This window comes from Balaenoptera acutorostrata, chromosome 20 (assembly GCF_949987535.1).
Source record: "Balaenoptera acutorostrata chromosome 20, mBalAcu1.1, whole genome shotgun sequence".
NCBI classification, from domain to species: Eukaryota; Metazoa; Chordata; class Mammalia; order Artiodactyla; family Balaenopteridae; genus Balaenoptera; species Balaenoptera acutorostrata.
The window spans coordinates 15,847,522-15,865,653 of NC_080083.1; the positions used below are offsets into that span (position 1 = coordinate 15,847,522).

The 18,132-nt window shown below is 54.5% G+C and overlaps 1 protein-coding gene across 4 annotated transcripts; it reads right to left on the reverse strand.

Annotated features, from left to right (window-relative positions):
* Positions 1 to 289: 289 nt before the first annotated feature.
* On the reverse strand, positions 290 to 16,535 carry ANKRD13B (ankyrin repeat domain 13B). 4 transcript variants are annotated; one of them, XM_007183851.2, is made up of 15 exons: positions 16,401 to 16,535; positions 6,145 to 6,280; positions 5,886 to 6,010; positions 5,753 to 5,798; positions 5,008 to 5,151; positions 4,729 to 4,918; positions 4,586 to 4,652; positions 3,427 to 3,508; positions 2,651 to 2,715; positions 2,302 to 2,432; positions 2,051 to 2,208; positions 1,774 to 1,926; positions 1,493 to 1,656; positions 1,338 to 1,414; positions 290 to 851 (listed from the first exon to the last, which is right to left on the reverse strand). In XM_007183851.2, the coding sequence occupies exons 1-15, from the start codon at positions 16,512 to 16,514 to the stop codon at positions 614 to 616; spliced, it is 1,890 nt and encodes a 629-aa protein (XP_007183913.2). In that variant the 5' UTR covers positions 16,515 to 16,535; the 3' UTR covers positions 290 to 613. The 4 variants fall into 4 exon arrangements, with proteins under 4 accessions (XP_007183913.2, XP_057392256.1, XP_057392255.1 ...); XM_057536273.1 differs by lacking the exon at positions 16,401 to 16,535 and adding exons at positions 14,399 to 14,459; positions 16,042 to 16,074 and having other exon boundaries at positions 1,493 to 1,926; XM_057536272.1 differs by having other exon boundaries at positions 1,493 to 1,926; positions 4,729 to 4,864.
* Positions 16,536 to 18,132: the final 1,597 nt, after the last annotated feature.

The following is an 18,132-nucleotide window of genomic DNA, read 5'->3' on the forward strand; positions in this document are numbered from 1 at the left end:
GATGGGGACTCCAACCTCTGGTCACCCAAAGAGAAGCTGGGACCACCCTGAGACCCGGGAGGGGTGTGGGGGCTGGGGGAGCCGGGCACCCCGCTAAGTGCACTTGACGCTGAAATGCCGGGGTGGGGGAGGAGCTGGGCCCTTGACGTGCTGGTTTGTGTCTAAGACGAAGCAGCCACACAGCACGTGGGGAGCTCAGCTGCCCCCCAGGGGTGAAGAGCGGAGATGCAAAGGCTTCACGGGCAGTGTCCTGGAGTGGGGTCAGTGAGCAGAAAGGAGGACTGGCCAGAAGGAGCAAGGGATGGGGACAGTGCTCCTCTAAGGACCGTCTCCCCCTCAAACGGCCTGGCTCCGCCCTTGGACCGGTCAGAGCCCAGGGGAGTGGGGTGGGGTCAGGATACAGCAAAGCAGGGGAGCCGGGCCGTGCCAGCTGCCTCCAGGAAGGTACCCCACGGCCGGGCCGAACCCCTCCCCATCTGGTGCCGGGTGCACCGCTACGCCCCCGAGGCGGCGGTTCGGGTCTCCAGACTCAGCTAGGCGAGCGCGCAGGACGGGCGACTCTCGCTCCGGGGCGGGTCCCGCGGGGCGTGGCCAAGGGGCCCGGCAGAGGGCGCTACTGCTCAGTCAGAGAGAGCCGCAGGATGCGCTCCAGCTCCTCCTCCTCCTGGCGCGCGCGCCGCCGCCGCTCCTCCTGCTCCTGCGCAGACAGCTCCATGGCCAGCCGCAGCTGCTCATCGTAGCTCCGGAACACGTGGCCGCCTTGGCCTGGGCGTGGGCTGGGCCGAGGGCTGGGGACCGACGCCAGGCCCGCGGGGGTTGTGGACTGGCGCTGCGGCGTGGGCGGAGCGCTCCTGGAGGCAGGTAAGATACATCGAGGGCTCCGGGCATCTGCCCATGTGCAGGGCGGAGACGGTGTGGAGGCCCCGGGACAGCGCAGGCCTCAACACCCTCCAGTGGAGGCGATGAGTCCCGCGTCACCTCCCTGGCTCCCTCCCACCCGGTAGGAGCTGATTCCAGCTACCACGAAGCCCATCCTCCCAGTCTTCTAGAACCCCAGCCCCGACATTCTGTCTGGTGAGGGTCTGTGAAGGCTCTAAGGCCGCGTTTGGAGTAGTGCTCACCCACCCCTGAGTCAGGAACGGGTGGTGGTGGTAGACGCCATCTTGAAACCAGTAGGGTCCCTGATGACGGTACCACGGTTCCTCTGGGCCAAGAGGGGTTGCTCATGCGGCAGTGTCCATACGCACCGTGACAGGGCCCTGGTGTTCTCTGTGCACGTGTATGGGAGGTGGGGGAATAGGCGTCTCCAAACCCTCTCAGGACGGGCGGGCACTGACCTGTCCTTTCGGCGACCCTCGTAGGACATGGGGTGAGTGCCCGGTTTGCTGTTCGTTAGCGCCTCCCAGATGGTGACCTGGGCGGAGGCGGGGGTGAGCCAGTTAGCTGTGGCGGCACCGCAGTCCAGTGGCCCCGTGCGGCCGCGGGGACGCACCTGGTCATACTCACTGCCCGCCTCAAGCAGGCTCTGCTGGATGGCGAATTGCAGCAGGTCGTCATCGTCATCGCGGGTGGTGGCCTCTCGCTGGCCGCCCAGCACGCTGTAGCCGCGTGGGGCCTCGAACAAAGTGGGGGAGATCTCGCAGCCACGGCACGAGGCTGGGGGCGCCGGGCTGTGGGTCAGAGTGGACCAGACCTCCCCTCCCGGCCACTCCCGGGGAAGTGCTCGGTGGGGAGGGGAAGTGAGGGCGGGCTCAGGGCAGGACAGGGTCTCACTCGTGGAACTGGAGCTGCTGACACTGGAGGAGTCACTGCCTGGGGAAGGGGTCTCGCTGCTGGGGCTGCCTCGCACCAACGGCACCGGCTCATCGCAGCCATTGAGGTTCCCGAAGGTGATGCGGGCATTGAGGATGTGGAAAATCGGGATTTCTGAGGACGCAGAAACCATCAGGCGCCACCACCCACTCCCTCACACCTTAGGTACCCACTCTTTACCTCCTCTAAGCCCCATCCTCCCAATAGCTGCTCAAGGGAAATGGGGGTGGAGCCTCACCAATCTTGACAGGGAATCCCGGAGGCAGGCGCAGGGTAATGAAATCCCGGAGCTTGGCGAAAAGTGCATTGCTGACGGCCATGAGGTCAATGATGGGGGCCACCTGCTCACACAGGGACAGGGGATGCTCCTCACACAGCCACAGCTTGGCCTTGAACCTGCGCCCCAGATCCCAAGTGGTGAGGGACATTGTAGAAGCCATGGCCTCCCAGCCCTGCCCACCCTTCCCCAGCACCACCATGGGGCCTCACTTCTGTGTCTTGGTGGTCAGTTCCATGGGTCGGCCCATGTCACGGTTGCCAAGCTCAAAGTTGGGATTGAAGTACTCTTCTGCGGTGATGGCAGTGGGGTTGGCTTGGCTCAGAGTCTGAGTGATCAGGGTCTGTACCACACAGGGAGGGGCTTATGAGCCCTTCTCAGTCCCTGAGGCCAGGCCAGCCACTTGGTATTACAAGCCCCGGATCTGTCCCCCCGCCATTGGAGCTGACAGGGCCTTGGGCATTGTGGAAAGAAAGGAAGTCCCCACAGGGTGCCTCCCAGACCTCCTCCTGATCCCCATCCACACCCTTCCACAGAGGGGTACCCCTCGCACACACTCACCCCATTTTGGGGGCCCCCATGCTGCTCAGCAATTCCCAGGAAGGACTGCAGAGGTGTCTTACAGCCTGCAAGAAATATGGCATTTCAGAGGACACTGCAGTCCTCAGAAGTGACAGCACCCAAGACCCAGGGAGGAGGCTGGTCCCTGGGGGGAGGGAGGATTGCTCACCCACACCACACACCCAGGCACCTTCACCTGAAGGTGACTGAGGACTCCAAGGGGCAGGGGCAGGACCACCATAAGCACAGCTGGAATAAAAGTAGGCCTGGGGCTCAGGAGAAACTTCCAAAAGTGTTCTGGGGTATGCATGTGTATGTTTTCCTTCAGGTGCTTCCATATTAACTTCATTTTGTTCTCTTGTGAGGTGGGAATTATGTCTATCCACTTCAGACAGACTAACTGGTGCCCAGAGAGTCAGTTGTAGTATCAGTGGGCACAGAGAATCAGTGGCAGGGCCCCTGTCCTTCTGCCTAGGATATGTCCCACTAGACTAGAATGGCCAACAAACAGCGTACATGACATTCCCCCCTGCCCCCAAATCCAATGCAGATATTAGTAATCAGTTGAGCCCGTTGAGCCCAAATGTTGCCTTAGAATCTTAACAGCACTCTAGGCAACCACTACCAATCACTAGGATTTGGCACTTGAATTGAAACCTATTTGCCTGAATAAACTATCCTGGCTCTTGCTAGGATGTCAGAGGAAATACTGATGGAGGCGCTTGAGTGGGGCTGGTTCCTCCCCCGCCCCCCCCCATCCACCTCTGCCTCATTACCTTTGACCTTGCCCTTGTGCTGTTCTGAAAGATGCTCTGTCCGTGTCCGGGTGATGAGCTCCACATTGGATGCCCCATATACCTGGGGACAGATGAGGAAAGGACTCACAGACAGCTTTGGTACCCCTACCCTGCCCCTAAGGACGTTATGAACACTTCCTACAAGGAACGGTCAGGGGAGGGGGGTGCTGTCAGTTCCAATCTCCAGGCCTTTGGGCAAGTAATTATATGAAGTTATTCATTCAGTTCTCTTATTCATTCAACAAACATTTTTGTGAGGAGGCTTTATAAACCAGGCACTGAGGCAGCCATCAGGGATACAGCGGTGAACAAGCATGGCCAGACACGATCCTTGCCCTCTTGAGGCTCACAATCAAGAAGACAATGGACAGTAATAACACAGTGTGATACATGCTCTAATGGGGAGAGCACAGGACTGTGGGAACAAAAAACAGAGGCCATAACCCAGCCTATGAATCAGGGAAGGCTTCCAGGAGGAAACAACAACGACACAGAAACTTGCATTGGTTAGACTCTTCACCACATGGCCCCACATGGGTGATATGGGGGTCCCAGAGTGACTGCTGGGGGTCCCCCACAACAGTCTTCTTAGGGGTAAAGGCCTGGCTTTGGAGTCAGCCAGCTGGGTCTGAAGCTTGGCTCTGGGCAACCTTGTACTGGCCACTTAGTCACTCCAAGCCCCTGCTTCCTCATCATAAAATGGGCCAGTACCCTACTTCATAGAGTTGTTGTGAAGATTAAATGGGAAACTGTGGAAAGGGCTCGATAAACATCTGTAAAATGGGAATAATAATAGCATCTACCCGAAAGGGTTGTCATGAGGATTAAATGAGTGTGTGTGTGTGAGACATACACACACATATATATAGACGTGTGTGCATGTGTACGTAGACACACATACATACATACAAGTACATACATTTAAAATGTCAGAACAGAGCCTTGAGCATGAACATAATATTAGGTGCTCAATAAATGCTGGCCATTCTCATCAGTTGCCTCTTAGTCTCATGACCTTCCCTCCACGCTGCATTGCCTCTGCACCTCCAAGGCTGAGACAGCATGGTCAGGAAACCCCTGCCCAGCTCGCTGTAGGCAAGAGTGTGATGGGTCTGGCACCCGGGAGCTATGACCTCACCTTGGCTTCATACCCATTCACCATCTCGGTCTTCTCGCTGCGCCAGCCCAGGATGCCGGTCTTGTTCCTAGGGAAGCAGAGTGGTCTAGGTGAGGGGGCGTCCACCAGGCTGGCTCCAGGCTTCCAATGTCATTCCCACTTACCTCTCAAAGGAGATGTTCTTGGTGTCGAGCTGCGTGGTGACGACGGGTGCGGTGAGCCGGCTCAGCACCTGCTCCTCGGTGGGCTGGGCAGCAGCCAGCAGTAGCTCACGGTCCTGCCCGGCCAGAGCCAGGGTCTCTGTGTACACCACCCGGCGGTCGTGGTCAATCTCCATGACCACGGCGCTCGTGTCTGCCAGCCGCAGAATAGCACAGGGGGTCAGGGGTCTCAGGGGGCTGTCCCCAGCCTCCCCACCCTGCCCCATCTCCCGCCTGCCTGACCTTGGCCCCTGAAGACAAAGCTGCGGTTCCCTCGCTGCCACGTCATGTGGTCAAAGCCCAGAAGTGTGGTGTCTACCCGAAGGTTCTGCCCACTCTTCCACACTTTGTAGGTGTCACTGGGGCAGATCTTGGACACCAGGGGCACTAGGTTGAAGAGAAGGTCAGAGGTGGCTTCAGTTTGTCTGGCCCACCACCCTCAGCCACCTCAGAGCATGGGGGTCAGGAGTGTGGCTGGGAAAGGGTAAGGGAACCGGTGGGAGAGCAGCCCCTGCCCCAGTTCCCCCCCACAAATGTAGACCACAGTCACTCAGAAATGAACAACCTGAGGCTGGGGACAGGCATGACTCAGCCACCACCAAGTCCCTAGTATCCACCATTTAATTCACTCACTCAACCTTTCATCTAGTCTTCCAACAAATATTTATTAAACACCTACTATGTGCCAGGCACTGGGGATACAACATTGAACAAGACGGGACCCCTGCCCTCTTGGAGCTCACCTTCTAGTAAGGGGTGACAGGTAACAAACAAATGAGCCAGTCATTACAAAGTGAAGGAAATAATAATGGAATCAATCGAGGCATTGTGGAAAGGCCTCAGGAAGAGGTAGCAATGCGCTGAGAGCTAAGAGGTGAGAAGGAGCCATGGGAGAGTGATGGGAAGAGTGCTCTAGGCAGGGAAGCAGCAAGTGCAGAAGCCCTGAGGTGGGAGAGTGCCCAGAGAGGCCCCCGTCAGCCCCTCTTACCCCAGCTAGTGAACTCCCATTTCATCTCCACGTAGAAGTCCTGGGCCTGGAGGATGAAGAGGAGAGTGGCTAAGCCTGTGCTAGAGATAGCGTTCAAAGACCGTGGTGGGGAAGCTGAGAGGCTGGCCCTCACCTTGCGCAGCTTCTCCAGGAGCACAGGGATGCCTGCCAGCCGCTTCACCACCCGCTGGTAGTCCCGGTACCGCAGCACCAGCTGCACCAGCTCCAGGTCCCGGGTACTCACAGCTTCCTGAAGCACTGGGGGCGGGGTGTGGGCAAGAGGCAATGTCACAGGGCAGGATCCTGCCTAGGGCTCCCTTCAGCCAATCAGAGGTGAGGATATGATGCCGGGAGACCCAGGCTGTGTGGTAGGGGTGAGTAGGGGTGCCCACCTGTCCAGCCGCTGCGATTCTCCCTGCCCACATCTGCGCCGTGTGCCAGGAGCACGCGGGCACACTCGAGGTGCCCCAGGGTGGTGGCCAAGTGCAGGGGAGTCCGCCCACGGGGATCCAGCTGCTCGATGTCCACCTGGAAGAGGTGAAGAGGTCGCCCTGGTCACTTCTGAGGTAGCCCATCTAAGCCTGACAGCCTCTAGGCAGGCAGCAACCACCTAGCTGTCCTGTCTTGCCCGTCTCAGAAGGCAATGGAAAAAATAGACACAATGAGCTGGGGTCAGGTGAGGGGAAAGGGGCTTGCAGGAGAGGGCAGGAAGTAACTCTGAGAAAGGGAAGGACTTCCTTTCCTGTCCACCTAGGTGCCCTGACTGGGTTCACTCTTCCAAGGCCCAGTGGTCTGCCTGTGAAGAGTAAGCCTGGGGCCGAAGTGTGGTCTAGAAAGACTCTTGGCCAGGGAGGGCACCTGAGACAGGACCTATCCTAGGGGTCCAAGACCACACCTTCAGGAAGGGCCACCAATTTAGATCATTGACATTATCCCTGAGAGGTTTAGCAAACAGTTGCAGTAATACATTGATAAGAATGAAAGAATATGTTCATGGTACAACTTCAAACCCATGTCCTGTGCCTATGGGACACTATGTATTAACATTTTTTATAAATACTCTTATTATTTTGTGAATAACACGATTATATGACATGAGATTTTTGTTGCGTGATAAAAGCATATGTTTGTTAAACATAAATATTTAGATATATTTCAGGAGACTAGGACTTCTGCTTAAATATGTGAACCGACCACGTGTATGTAACTCCTTTTCTCCTCCCCAAAACTTGATTAAAATGCCAGGAAGGGCTTCCCTGGTGGCGCAGTGGTTGAGAATCTGCCTGCTAATGCAGGGGACACGGGTTCGAGCCCTGGTCTGGGAAGATCCCACATGCCACGGAGCAGCTGGGCCCGTGAGCCACAACTACTGAGCCTGCGCGTCTGGAGCCTGTGCCCCGCAACGGGAGGGGCCGCGATAGTGAAAGGCCCGCGCACCGCGATGAAGAGCGGTCCCCGCACCGCGATGAAGAGTGGCCCCCACTTGCCGTAACCAGAGAAAGCCCTCGCACGAACCGAAGACCCAACACAGCCAAAAATAAATAAATAAATAAATAAAGTAGCTATAAAAAAAAAAAATTAAAAAAAAAAAAAATGCCAGGAAAAGGCTTCTACTCTAATATGATGCGATAACTGAAATTACCCTCCCACCAAACAGAGAAAACTATTGCTTCAAAATATATGAAATAATTGTTTTCAGACATTAGGCAACAATTAGTCCAGGACTGTGATCCCTGAAGTAAGAGAAACAAACAAGGTGGGCTCTATGATTGCCTAAGTTTCTACTTAGAGGAATATTCCAGACAGCAATTCAGGTAGGGGAATCCCCAGCAGAGCATGGTAGTCTTGCTGAGGAGTTAAGGAGACAGAGATAGGAGTTCAGGGAGGCTGAGGTAGCTAGAAGTTGCAGGGCAGAGTTCCAGGAAGAAGTGAGCTATGTAAAAAAACAAAACAAAACAAAAACTCCAGAAATCTGCATATAGTCCCCTTTGAGTCTTTGCTGAATACTAAACTTCACATGTGTAGAGTGAAACTCAACAAAACCAGGCAGAAAAGGAACAATAGGCTGGTAAATTCTCAGAGCTCACCCATGGCAGGGAGACATTCAAGCTCCAACCTGCTAGAGTAGAGAGTTCTTGTTGATTACCCAGGGTATTCAAGAGACCCAAGAAGGGTTATATCTTAGGAGTAGGAATCCTATCCCAAGAGAAAAGGCTCACCCAGACCTAATCTAATAAAGATTAAAAATAAGCTCAAAAGGATCAAACTGATTTGCAAGTAACTTAACTTAGGCTGCCAGAACAAAGTCTAACACTCTAAAGGAAGACAACAATATCCCGATGCTTAACATCACAACATTTACAATGTCCAACATCCAGTTAAAAATGACTAGACATGCATAGAAGTAGGAAAATATAAAACCCATAATCAGGAGAAAAATCATTTAATAGAAACATATTCAGAAACAATAAAGGTGAATGGCTCAATATGCTCAAAAGTTTAAAGAAAAACAACATTCACAGGGAAAGAAATGGGAGATAAAAAGTACAATATCTGAAATGAAATTTTCACTGGATAGAATTAACAGTAGACTAGACACTACAGAATAAAAAGAAAATCAGTGAATTTAAAGATACAGCAACAGAACTGTACAAACTGAAGAACAGAAGAGAAAAAAAGTATTGAAAAACATGCAAACAGCCTCAGCAATCTGTGAGACACTATAAGGCATTCTAACATATGTATAATTGTAGTCCCACAGGATAGGATAAGTGGAAGAATAAGACAAATTTAAAGAAATAGCCAAAAAATTTCCAAATTCGGTTTAAAAAAAACTACTGTAGTAAGTTGAATGGTGGTGCCCCCACAAAATATATGTCTACATCCTAACTGCCAGAACCTGTGAATGTGACCTTATTTGGAAAAAGGGTCTTTGCAGATATAATTAAGTTAAGGATCTTAAAATGAGATCAGCCTGAATTATCCAGGTAGGCCCTAAATCCAGTTTATAAAACACACACACAGAGAAGTTCCATGTGAAGATGCAGGCAGAGACTGAAGTTATGCAACCACAAGCCAAGGAATGCTTGGAGCCGCCAGAAGCTTGAAGAGACAAGGAAGGATTCTCCCCTAGAGACTTTGGAAGGAGTGGAGCTGATACCTTGAACCTGGACTTCTAAAATGATGAGAGAATAAATTTGTGTTGTTTTAACCCACCCAGTCTGTGGTAATTTGTTGCGGAAACTAATACAATGATAAATCCACAGAACCAAGGAACTCAATGAATCCCAAGGAAGAAAAACACCAAAAAACCTAAGCCAAGGCCCATCATAATCAAATGCTGAAAACTAATGATAAAAAGAAAATCTTAAAAGCATTTTAAAAAATTTTTTATTGGAGTATAGTTGATTTACAGTGTTGTGGAAAGCATTTTGAGAATTGAGACACGCTATGTATGTAAGGACAAATATAGGAAATACTACATACTTTTCATCAGTAATGATGCAAGCTAGAAGACAACAGAATGAAATCTTTGAAGTGCTGGGGAAAAAATTGTCAACCTAGAATTCTATATCCTGTGAAAAATATACTTCAAAAATGAAATGGGGGAATAAAGACTTTTATGGACAAACAAGAGCTAAGAGAATTTATCACCAGAAGACATGCAAGAAATGTTAAATGAAGTTATTCAAGTGGAAGGAAAATGATACCAGAGGGAAACTTAGATCTATACAAAGGAATGAAGATTCCCTCAAAAGGTAAATGTGTGATGGACTTCCCTCGTGGCGCAGTGGTTAAGACTCTGCGCTCCCAATGCAGGGGGCCCAGCTTCGATCCCTGGTCAGGGAGCTAGATCCCACATGCATGCCGCAACTAAGAGTTCTCATGCTGCAACTAAGGAACCCGCCACCTGCCACAACTAAGACCCGGCACAACCACATTAAAAAAATAAAGAAAAGTAAATGTGTGAGTAAGTATAAGAATGCCAATAAAATATTTAAAACCCACAAGAAAGTGGCTGGGGCATCACAATTGACTTAAGAGAACAGAAGGTACTAGAACCCAAGCATTCACAGAGGGAAACCCCAGTGATTAGCAAGCTGGATTCCCCCCTTAGCACCCTTGACAGGTGCAGAACATGCAGGCAGTGGGAACAGCAGAGGTGGGAGAAAGGCTCAGGACTGAATACAGAGGGGTCTGGTTAAAATTCAGAACCCCCTCTCCAATCTTGTAAAGCTGGGAGATGCCCCCCTTCCTCTCCACAGGATGCCAGGGGTTTATTCTTGATAGAAATTGAGCTTCAGATGCACTGAACTCGGACATTGGTCTGAGGATGAGGTCATGGGACTGAAAACTGGTGAACAGTCAAAGCCCAGTCCCTTCCCTGCCTCAAGTCCTGAACCACTGGCAGCCAGACTGCACATAACACTGCCCCATCCTACCCCTAGCAGGAGACTGGAGAATTCCTTCTTGCAGAAACTAGAGGCACCACAGACCTCTGGGTACAGAAATTTGGGGATCCCAACAATAAGCAGGCCAGTCATCTTAGAGCAGCACCTGTTCGTTTATAAGCTCCACACCCCCATCCTTAAATAAGCCCCAAGAGCCGAGGGTGAGTGGACACTTGAGGAAAGCTGCCAACATGAAAGATACCAAAACATGCAAATAGATGCTAAAAACCCAGAGGAAACAACTGTCAATGCAGGAAACAGATGTAAAAAAAATTTGGCGGGGGGGACAGTAATTTACACCCTGAGAAAAATATGAAAAGGAAATTGAATTCATGAAACAAAATGGGACGTTCTGACCTGTGACTTCTTTCCCTTGCTTTCTTTATGCCAGCCATACCTGGACAGCTTCACCTGCCCCAGTTCTCCCATCACAGTAAACAGCACCTCAGTTCACTCCCTTTCCAGGTAAGAAACATTGGGACTGTTTTTATCTCTTCTTTTTCTCTCACCTTCCATATCTAATCCATCAGTAAAATTTGACCTTACAGGCTCTACCTTCAAAATAGATCCAAAGTCATCTTAGTTTTCACCACCTTCAGGCTACCCTCCTGGTCGTGGCCACCCCATCTGTCACCTAATTCCGCCCACTCTTCTCTTGGTTCCTTAGGTCTATTCTTCACAGGGCCCATCATAGGTGCTGTCATCCTGTGAAATATTCCTCAGGTCCTGACGCCCCTTAGCTCAAAATCTCTCCATGGCTTCCCATCCAGTTGAGAAAAGAATCCTGGACGTCTCTTTGAACTCACATGCTCTCCCATCTCTCCAAGCTCCACTCCTGCATATCAGCCTTCTCCGGAACCATCTTCTCCTGGGTACCAGTAGCCACAAAGCTGCTTCTCTCACTTCATTCAGGCCACTGCTCAAATGTCACCTCCTTAGAAAGGCTGGTCCTGACAACCCATCTCAAATGTCAGTTGCTATTTATCTATCTGTTGTCCCTTATCCTGCTCTAGTTCTCTCCCAACATTAAATTGCTTATTTATTTTTTCATTGTCTCCCTCTCCTAGACTGTAAGCCCCACAAAGGGACCGTCTGTCTTGTTCAGTGCTACATCCCCAGTCTCTGGACAGCATCTGGCACATAACTGGTGCTTAATAAATATTTATTAAATAAATGCATAGATGACTTTTTAAGGGACATGGGGAAGGAAGGCGAGGCACTGAAGTGTAAAATTGATTAACCAGTAAATACTTGTAGAGGTATATTGCTTATAATTATGGAGGCAAATACCAGAACAGCCTAAAGAGTTCACAGTGGTTGCCTCTGAGAGGAGTGGGGAAGTAGTGAGGACTGCTACCTTCTAGCAACAGTTAAATATTTTAAACATGAGTGGGAACTCCTTTGTCAAAAATGAAACATTTAAAATAATTCAGATTATTTATATAACTTTTATAACCCTTGTTGGCATTTCTTCATTTTTAAATATACTGGGAGCCTCAAAAAAAACCCAAAACTGTGCCTGGCCCCTGTGAGCGGCCCCCCTGCTGCTCCTCTACATGAGCTCCCCAGAGGGGAGGGGAGCCTCTTACGGGTTGAGCTGGGCCCCTCAGGGTCCGACCTGGGTGGGGTCCTGAGTCCTGGGGTGGGAGTGATGCAGGATCCATAGACCCTGAGCTGGCTGGGTCATGGGGGGCGTCAGGAGGAGGCCTTCCCATGGGGCCGCAGCCCAGCCACCCACGCCTCCCACCGGCCCCGCCCCAGATGCTGCTGCTGCTAACAAGGCCCCAGGGAGCCAGCAGGGCCCGGTCCCCGGGCTCCAGATGCCGCCTGCCTCCTTCCCCCTCAGGTGCCTCCGCTCCAGGCTCCACAGAGAGGCTGGCACTGCCTGCCAGGCAGGGGTGCCCTCCCTACCCCCACTCCACAGGAGCTCTCCCGACAGCCCTCCCCAGAGTCCCCAAGGCACCGCTGTCTTCCAGGGCCAACATCAGCCCTGCATACTGTCAGCCGAGCCCCAACGAAGTTCCCCCTCACCCATCCAAAGCTGGGCCTGCAGGGGAAGAGGCACCTTGCCGGGGGCCCAGGTGGGAGAATTCATTCATTTCCTCGGCAAAGGCCTGCTGCTATTTAATTGCTGGAATGGAAAGGTTTCCAATGAAACCCAATAGCCAGCCCTCCCCACCAAGAGAACAGAAACTCTGCACCCCAGCTGGCCTCAGCTGGAGCCAAAAGCAGGGGTCTTTCGAGCTTAGGAGCTGGGGCTCCCTGGGGAGAGTCTCCCTGCTTCCACTCAGGCACCTGCCTGCACACACACACGCACACACACACACACTCGTACAGGTACCATAAGGACACACACTCTTACTCCTGCATCCACACTCATTGTACATGTGCACCCCTAAGTGTACAAGCACATGTGTGCCCAGCTGCCCTCCGGCCTGCAGGCCTCTACTCATGTAACACACGTATTTGCCAGCACATTTGCACATGCACACTCCTTGAACCCACATGCACTAGCAGGGTATTTTTCAAAGTTGTTTAGCATTAGCAGAGTCCTTTTGTTAGGTGAAATCTTATAAGAACGTACCAAATGTATAGACTAAACACAGGTGCTGGAGAAGTAAGGTGAGGGGCCCAGAGCCTGGGGCCCCTTGCCTGCTCAGCCTGCGTCTCCTTTCCTTGCCCCACTCCATCCCCCAGCCCCAGGGAAGACAGCCAGAGTCTGGTATGGCCACTGCTCCTCTGCTCTCCCACCAGGCAGGCCTGAGCTCACTCAACGGGGGGGAGGGAGGCAAGATGCTTCCCCAAGTGGAGTTGGGCCAGTGGGGGTGGCACCTGCTGACTCCCCCTCCGCCCACCCCTCCATCCACCCCTCCGCCCACCCCCGCCACCCGCCCCTCCACCCACGCCCTCCACCCACCCCCCTTTATCCTGCCCCACACAGCCCCTCCCCCTCATCCCAGACACATTGATTTTTGGTTTCTAGGGTTTGTGGCTCCCTCTCCTGAGCTTCCCAACTCATCAGCTGTGGTGACAGCCCATACCCAGGACTGCCTGCTTTGCGAGGAGAAGGGATCACAGGTGCTCCTGGACACAACAGGTACTTTGGGTGAGGCAGCCTCTGTCTGAGTATCCAGGGGCCCCACGATCCCATCTCACCGGCCTCTAGGTCAGAAGGATGAACCGGGGAAAGCAGGAAGGAGGACCATGGTGGAGGCAGCCGCCAGAAGAAAGAAAATGTTTCTCTAGGACCACAGTCCAGCCCCCTCCAGAGTGCCTGTTGCCTGGGAAGAATCCTGCTCTCCTTGGCCCTCCCACAGGGAGCTATTCAGTCTAACCTCCACCTCCCACCCCCAGGGAACACCAGGGATGCGTGACTCCAGAACCAAGGCCATGCCCAGCTGTCTGGACCTCAGGCCTCGTGCCGGCCAAGGGGGAACTGGCACGTCCCCTACCCTACAACCCCCTGCCCCCTCCCAACCTGGTAGAGCAGGTGTGTGGCAGGAAGCAGGGCACCCAGCAACCATTGTATTGCTGGGTATTGGCTAGGGGTGATCATGGACCCTTCCCTTCACCAAAAAACACCTGCTGAGCACCTCCCATCTCCCCACCACTCCCTGCTTCCAGACCCCATGAACCTGCTCAGAAGCCTGCCGTGCCATCCCCCTCCTCCTTGGCCAGCATTGCCAAGCCTGCCCACGGGAGGGCTTCTGCAGGGCTTTCTTGGCGTGAAGAAGAGGCAGCTATGACAAGTGAAGACCAGGGAAACCCAGCTGCTGTGTGTTTGAGGAAAACCCAGCTGTTTTCTGTGACAGTGGGTGCCAGAAGGACCAGAGATCAGGGACCCCCAGATGAGATGCCTGGGGTCTACAGTGTTTCATTATGATGTTAAGTGGCTGCCCCCAGACCCATCACCTGCAGGAAATGGCTGGGGTGGGCATCCTCAGTTCTCCCTGGGAGTCTGAGGCCCTGGGGACTGAGCAGTGCACATCTGGATGCAAGCATCACTCTGGGTCAGTCCTGGAGTCGAAATACAGCCAGGGGGCTCTCCCACCCAGACTGACTGGCATTCATTCCCCTTCTTGGCACCCCTGATTCCTTTAGGGTTGAAGAAGGGTTTAATCTCAACCAATGCCCTATATTCCCCCTGGCCTGGATCAGGGCAGGCAGTATCCGTTTCAGGAAGACAAAAACTCACCAGGGTGAGGGGATGAGAGGGTGGGGATGGGGTGAACCTGGTCCCTGGTTTCTGTGGCAGCCTGAGGGGAGCAAAGAGGAACACACTCAGTGGTCCAAACCACCCCTACCTGCAGCGGGTTCCAGTGCTCCCCATCCAGCCTCACCCCAGGAAGATGACTGCTGACCTGAGGACTGTCAATCAGACAGGACTGGGTGAAAAAGCCTTTTCTTCTAAGGCATTCTGCCTCTCTCCAATCTCTGCAAGAAAAGGACCACCCACCCCTTGGGCAAGGGAGTGTGATTGAGGTGTTCCGGACATTCGACCACTAGCCTTCTGCCTAACAATTCTTTGACCAACCATCAACCATCCCATTGGGAAGTTCCTCTAAGATCATACTTAAATCCCTCCAGCTGTAACCTCTATCAGAGGCTTGTCTTCTCTTGCCCTTAAGGGGAGGAAAGCAGAGAAGAGCCAGAAGAGGCTGGACTGTTTTAGCACCCTGCACATCACACTGTACTTCCCTGTTCACACTTGCTTCACCAGAATGGGGTTTCCTGGAGGGCATGGGCTGTGCCTGGTTTGTTCATCTTTGTCCCGCAGGATCCACCACTCTGACCTTGCTTCCTTTACCAGTGGCTGCAAACCACTTCCTTTATGATGGATAAACAGAGATGTGGTCTGAGGAGCAACCTGGAGCATCCTTGTGGAAGCAGAGGTAGAATGGAAGTGGACACCCCGATCAGAGATGGAGGCTCAGGTCACCCCAACACTTCCTGGGACTGCTATGCAGAGCTGGGTGCTGCACTGGTCCGAGGGCTCAGTGGTGGAATTCAGAGACACACTCTGACCCTCACTTCGCTCACCATCTGGGGATGTCCTGCTCTCCACCTCATTCTTCCCTTGGAAGCAGACAGCTCCTCAAACTGAACTTCCTGTGACTCAGGAAGTGGCCCTCAAAAGGCATATTCCCAAAGGGGCAACGCCTTAGCAAACCACTCCCAGCCCATGGCCCCAGGATCTCAGATCTAGGCCAAGTCTGCAGGCCTCAACTGGAGACAAACCAGGGCAGGCTGGGCCCAGCTCTCGCTCCTGCCTCCCCACCCTGGAGGGTTAGTCCATGCCACGTGTGCCTACCTATGCCTGAAGGCCAAGGGCAGAGTTGGGAACTACCTGTGACCTGTGCCTGCCTGCCTGTCTACCTTGGTCCTAAAGAACGGCCAGGAGACCCCATCCCTTACCTTATCTTCTTGGAGGCCACCGCCCAGCCAAAGCTGGCTGACCCACCCATTCTCAATGACTAGAGGAACCTGGTAGCCTGCTCTGTGTGCAAAACCTCAAATCCTGCCAGGGGCCAAAGGGACCCTCGCTTCCTCAGCGCCTAGAAGCCAGGCCCCAGCACCAGAGGGCAGGAGAGCGCCTTTCAGCACCTGGACAAGGCCCTTCAGGGCTAAACCCAAGAGGATCTCCCTCTTTACTCCCCATTCCTGAGCCGGGTCTGAGGGATCCAGGGGCTCTGCCCAGTCTGAGCAAACAGATAAGCGCTCATCGTGAGGGTAGAGGGCACTGGGTGGGGCTGGAATGTCTGGGAGTGTCACAGCCTCTTTGATCCTTGACCCGTGACCCCCTCCCTACGCAGGCATTGCCCACCTCCGCACACTCACGCGGGAGGTGTTGCTGCCGAGCTGAGTGGGGCGGACTCTCCTACCGCGTGGAACACAGATGGAGCCGGCAGCCCCTCCCCGCAGCCCTCACTGCCCCGGCGGAGGAGGGGCACGGCGTCCCCTACCCCAATCTGGGAGGGTCCGGAGCACGTGTGGGCCGCCAGTCCGGGCCGGAGGGAAGCGGGCGGGGGCCGCTCCCATCACCCTCTCCGGGTCAACAGCACAAAAGCGGCGGCTGCGAACAAAGAAGCGCTGCAAACTCGCCAGGGGGGCGGGACAGCCCGCGCCGCGCCCCCTCCCCAAGCCGGGCGGGCGTGCCCGGCCATGGGGTCCTCGCGGCACCCCGACGGCGCTCTTACCTGGCCGGCGCGGACCTCCTTCTCCAGCTCGCGGTGGCGGTTGTGCCACACGAGGTAGTGCAGCGGGTACTTGCCCTCGGGCCCCTTCCTGGCGGAGGCGTTGGCGGGGATCATCGCCCGCTCCTCATGCCGGGGCCGCGGCGCCCGGCCCGGGAGGAGGGACCGCGCCAGAGCCAGGGCCCGGAGCCGCGGGGCGGGGGGCCAGCGCTGCCTGCTTGCAGGGCTGCGGCTCGGGCATGTGCTAGCGGCGCCGGCGGGCGGGGGTGGCGCGCCCGGAACGGTGCGGGCGGCGCGGGCCGCGGGCGTCCTCGCGAGGCGGCGGGCGGCGCGGAAAGGCCCCCACCCGCCCGGAGAGGGCGCGGGCACTCGGCGGCGCGGCGCGGACTCGCGCCTCGCCTCCCACACCCCCGCGTACAAAGACGCTGCTCGGCCGAGGGGGCAGGCGCCCGCAGCAGGCGCGGGGGCGCACGGGGCGAAGGCCCCAGGGACGCCGCCGCCGCAGGGACGCGCGCCCGCAGCTGCATAGCCCGGCCCTCAGCCCGAGCGGTCGGCTAGGGATGCAGGGATGCGGGGGAGAGAGGAGGGGGACGTGGGTGCCCTGGGCAGTGCTTGTTATAACTCGGCCCCGCGGCATCATGGGGCTTGTAGTCCGCCTCGTGGAACTGGGGGTGGCGAGTGGCCGGAGAGGGTCCCGCAGTGGCCCCCTGATTCATTGAGAGAGTGGGGAGGGAGTCAGGCCTGGCTGGAACGGAGGCAGTGTCCTGACGCCAGTTGGACTGGGGCGCACCGCCACCCGCTGGCATTTTGCCTTTTGCTGGGGAAGGAGGGGGTTACAGGCCTTGCTCAAGCCTTAGGGGTCGCGGGAAGGTGTGGCCTTCAGGATTGAGTTTGGGTCCTAGTGGAACGTGAGCAGGATCCAGATTCCAAGAAGAGTGACTGATGGGAGGAATCCTGAGAAAGGTGTGGGGCGTTAGTGCCAAGGGTCACTGGAGCAACCAGGAATCTGGCACCTGAAATACTGCGTAGGAGTTTTCCCTGCCTTCTTTTAAAATTAAACTCCATCTTCCACATTTGACGTTAGAAAGAGAATGTCTATTAAGGTTGGGAGAGCAGACCCCTCCCGCCATACGCTGTCCTCTGCAAGGACCAGAGTGAGGCTGGGCAGAGACAGCAGCAGGTGGCAGCTCCCCACCTCCACCCCATGTGGTCCCCTCTGGAGAGGAAGTGACTGATTCCAGAAACTAACTCCTTCCTGAATAACCCCAGGGCAGAGAGGTCTTTCCAGAAGAGTGCCTGCAGATGCCGCGATAAAAGTGGAATTGCCCTCTGGGGCAGCTTATTGCAAGGGCTGGTAGGACCTGGAGTGGATAGGGACTGGGGTGTCTGAGAGAACCTGAGTGAATTCCTCCTTACTATCTGCCTGACCTTAAGCAGATTGCTTAAATTTTCTGGTTTCTCGGACCACTCACCTCTAAAATGTGACACTAAATACTAACTCCTCGGGTGAGCTAAGGATAGTGACTGCCCTGGAAATGGCGCATCCCTCCCCCAACCAGGCGGACTGGGACAGGTGGGGGGACCAGGCACAGTGCCTTCTTGAGCCCACCTTATAACAAGACAGGAATAAGGGATTCCATACCAGCCCTACTTAGAACAATCCAGGAAGCATTTTTGTGGGAGGTGCTAGCAAAAGCTTGCAAACTCTCCGAGCCTCTCTCAGGTTTCTTTGTGT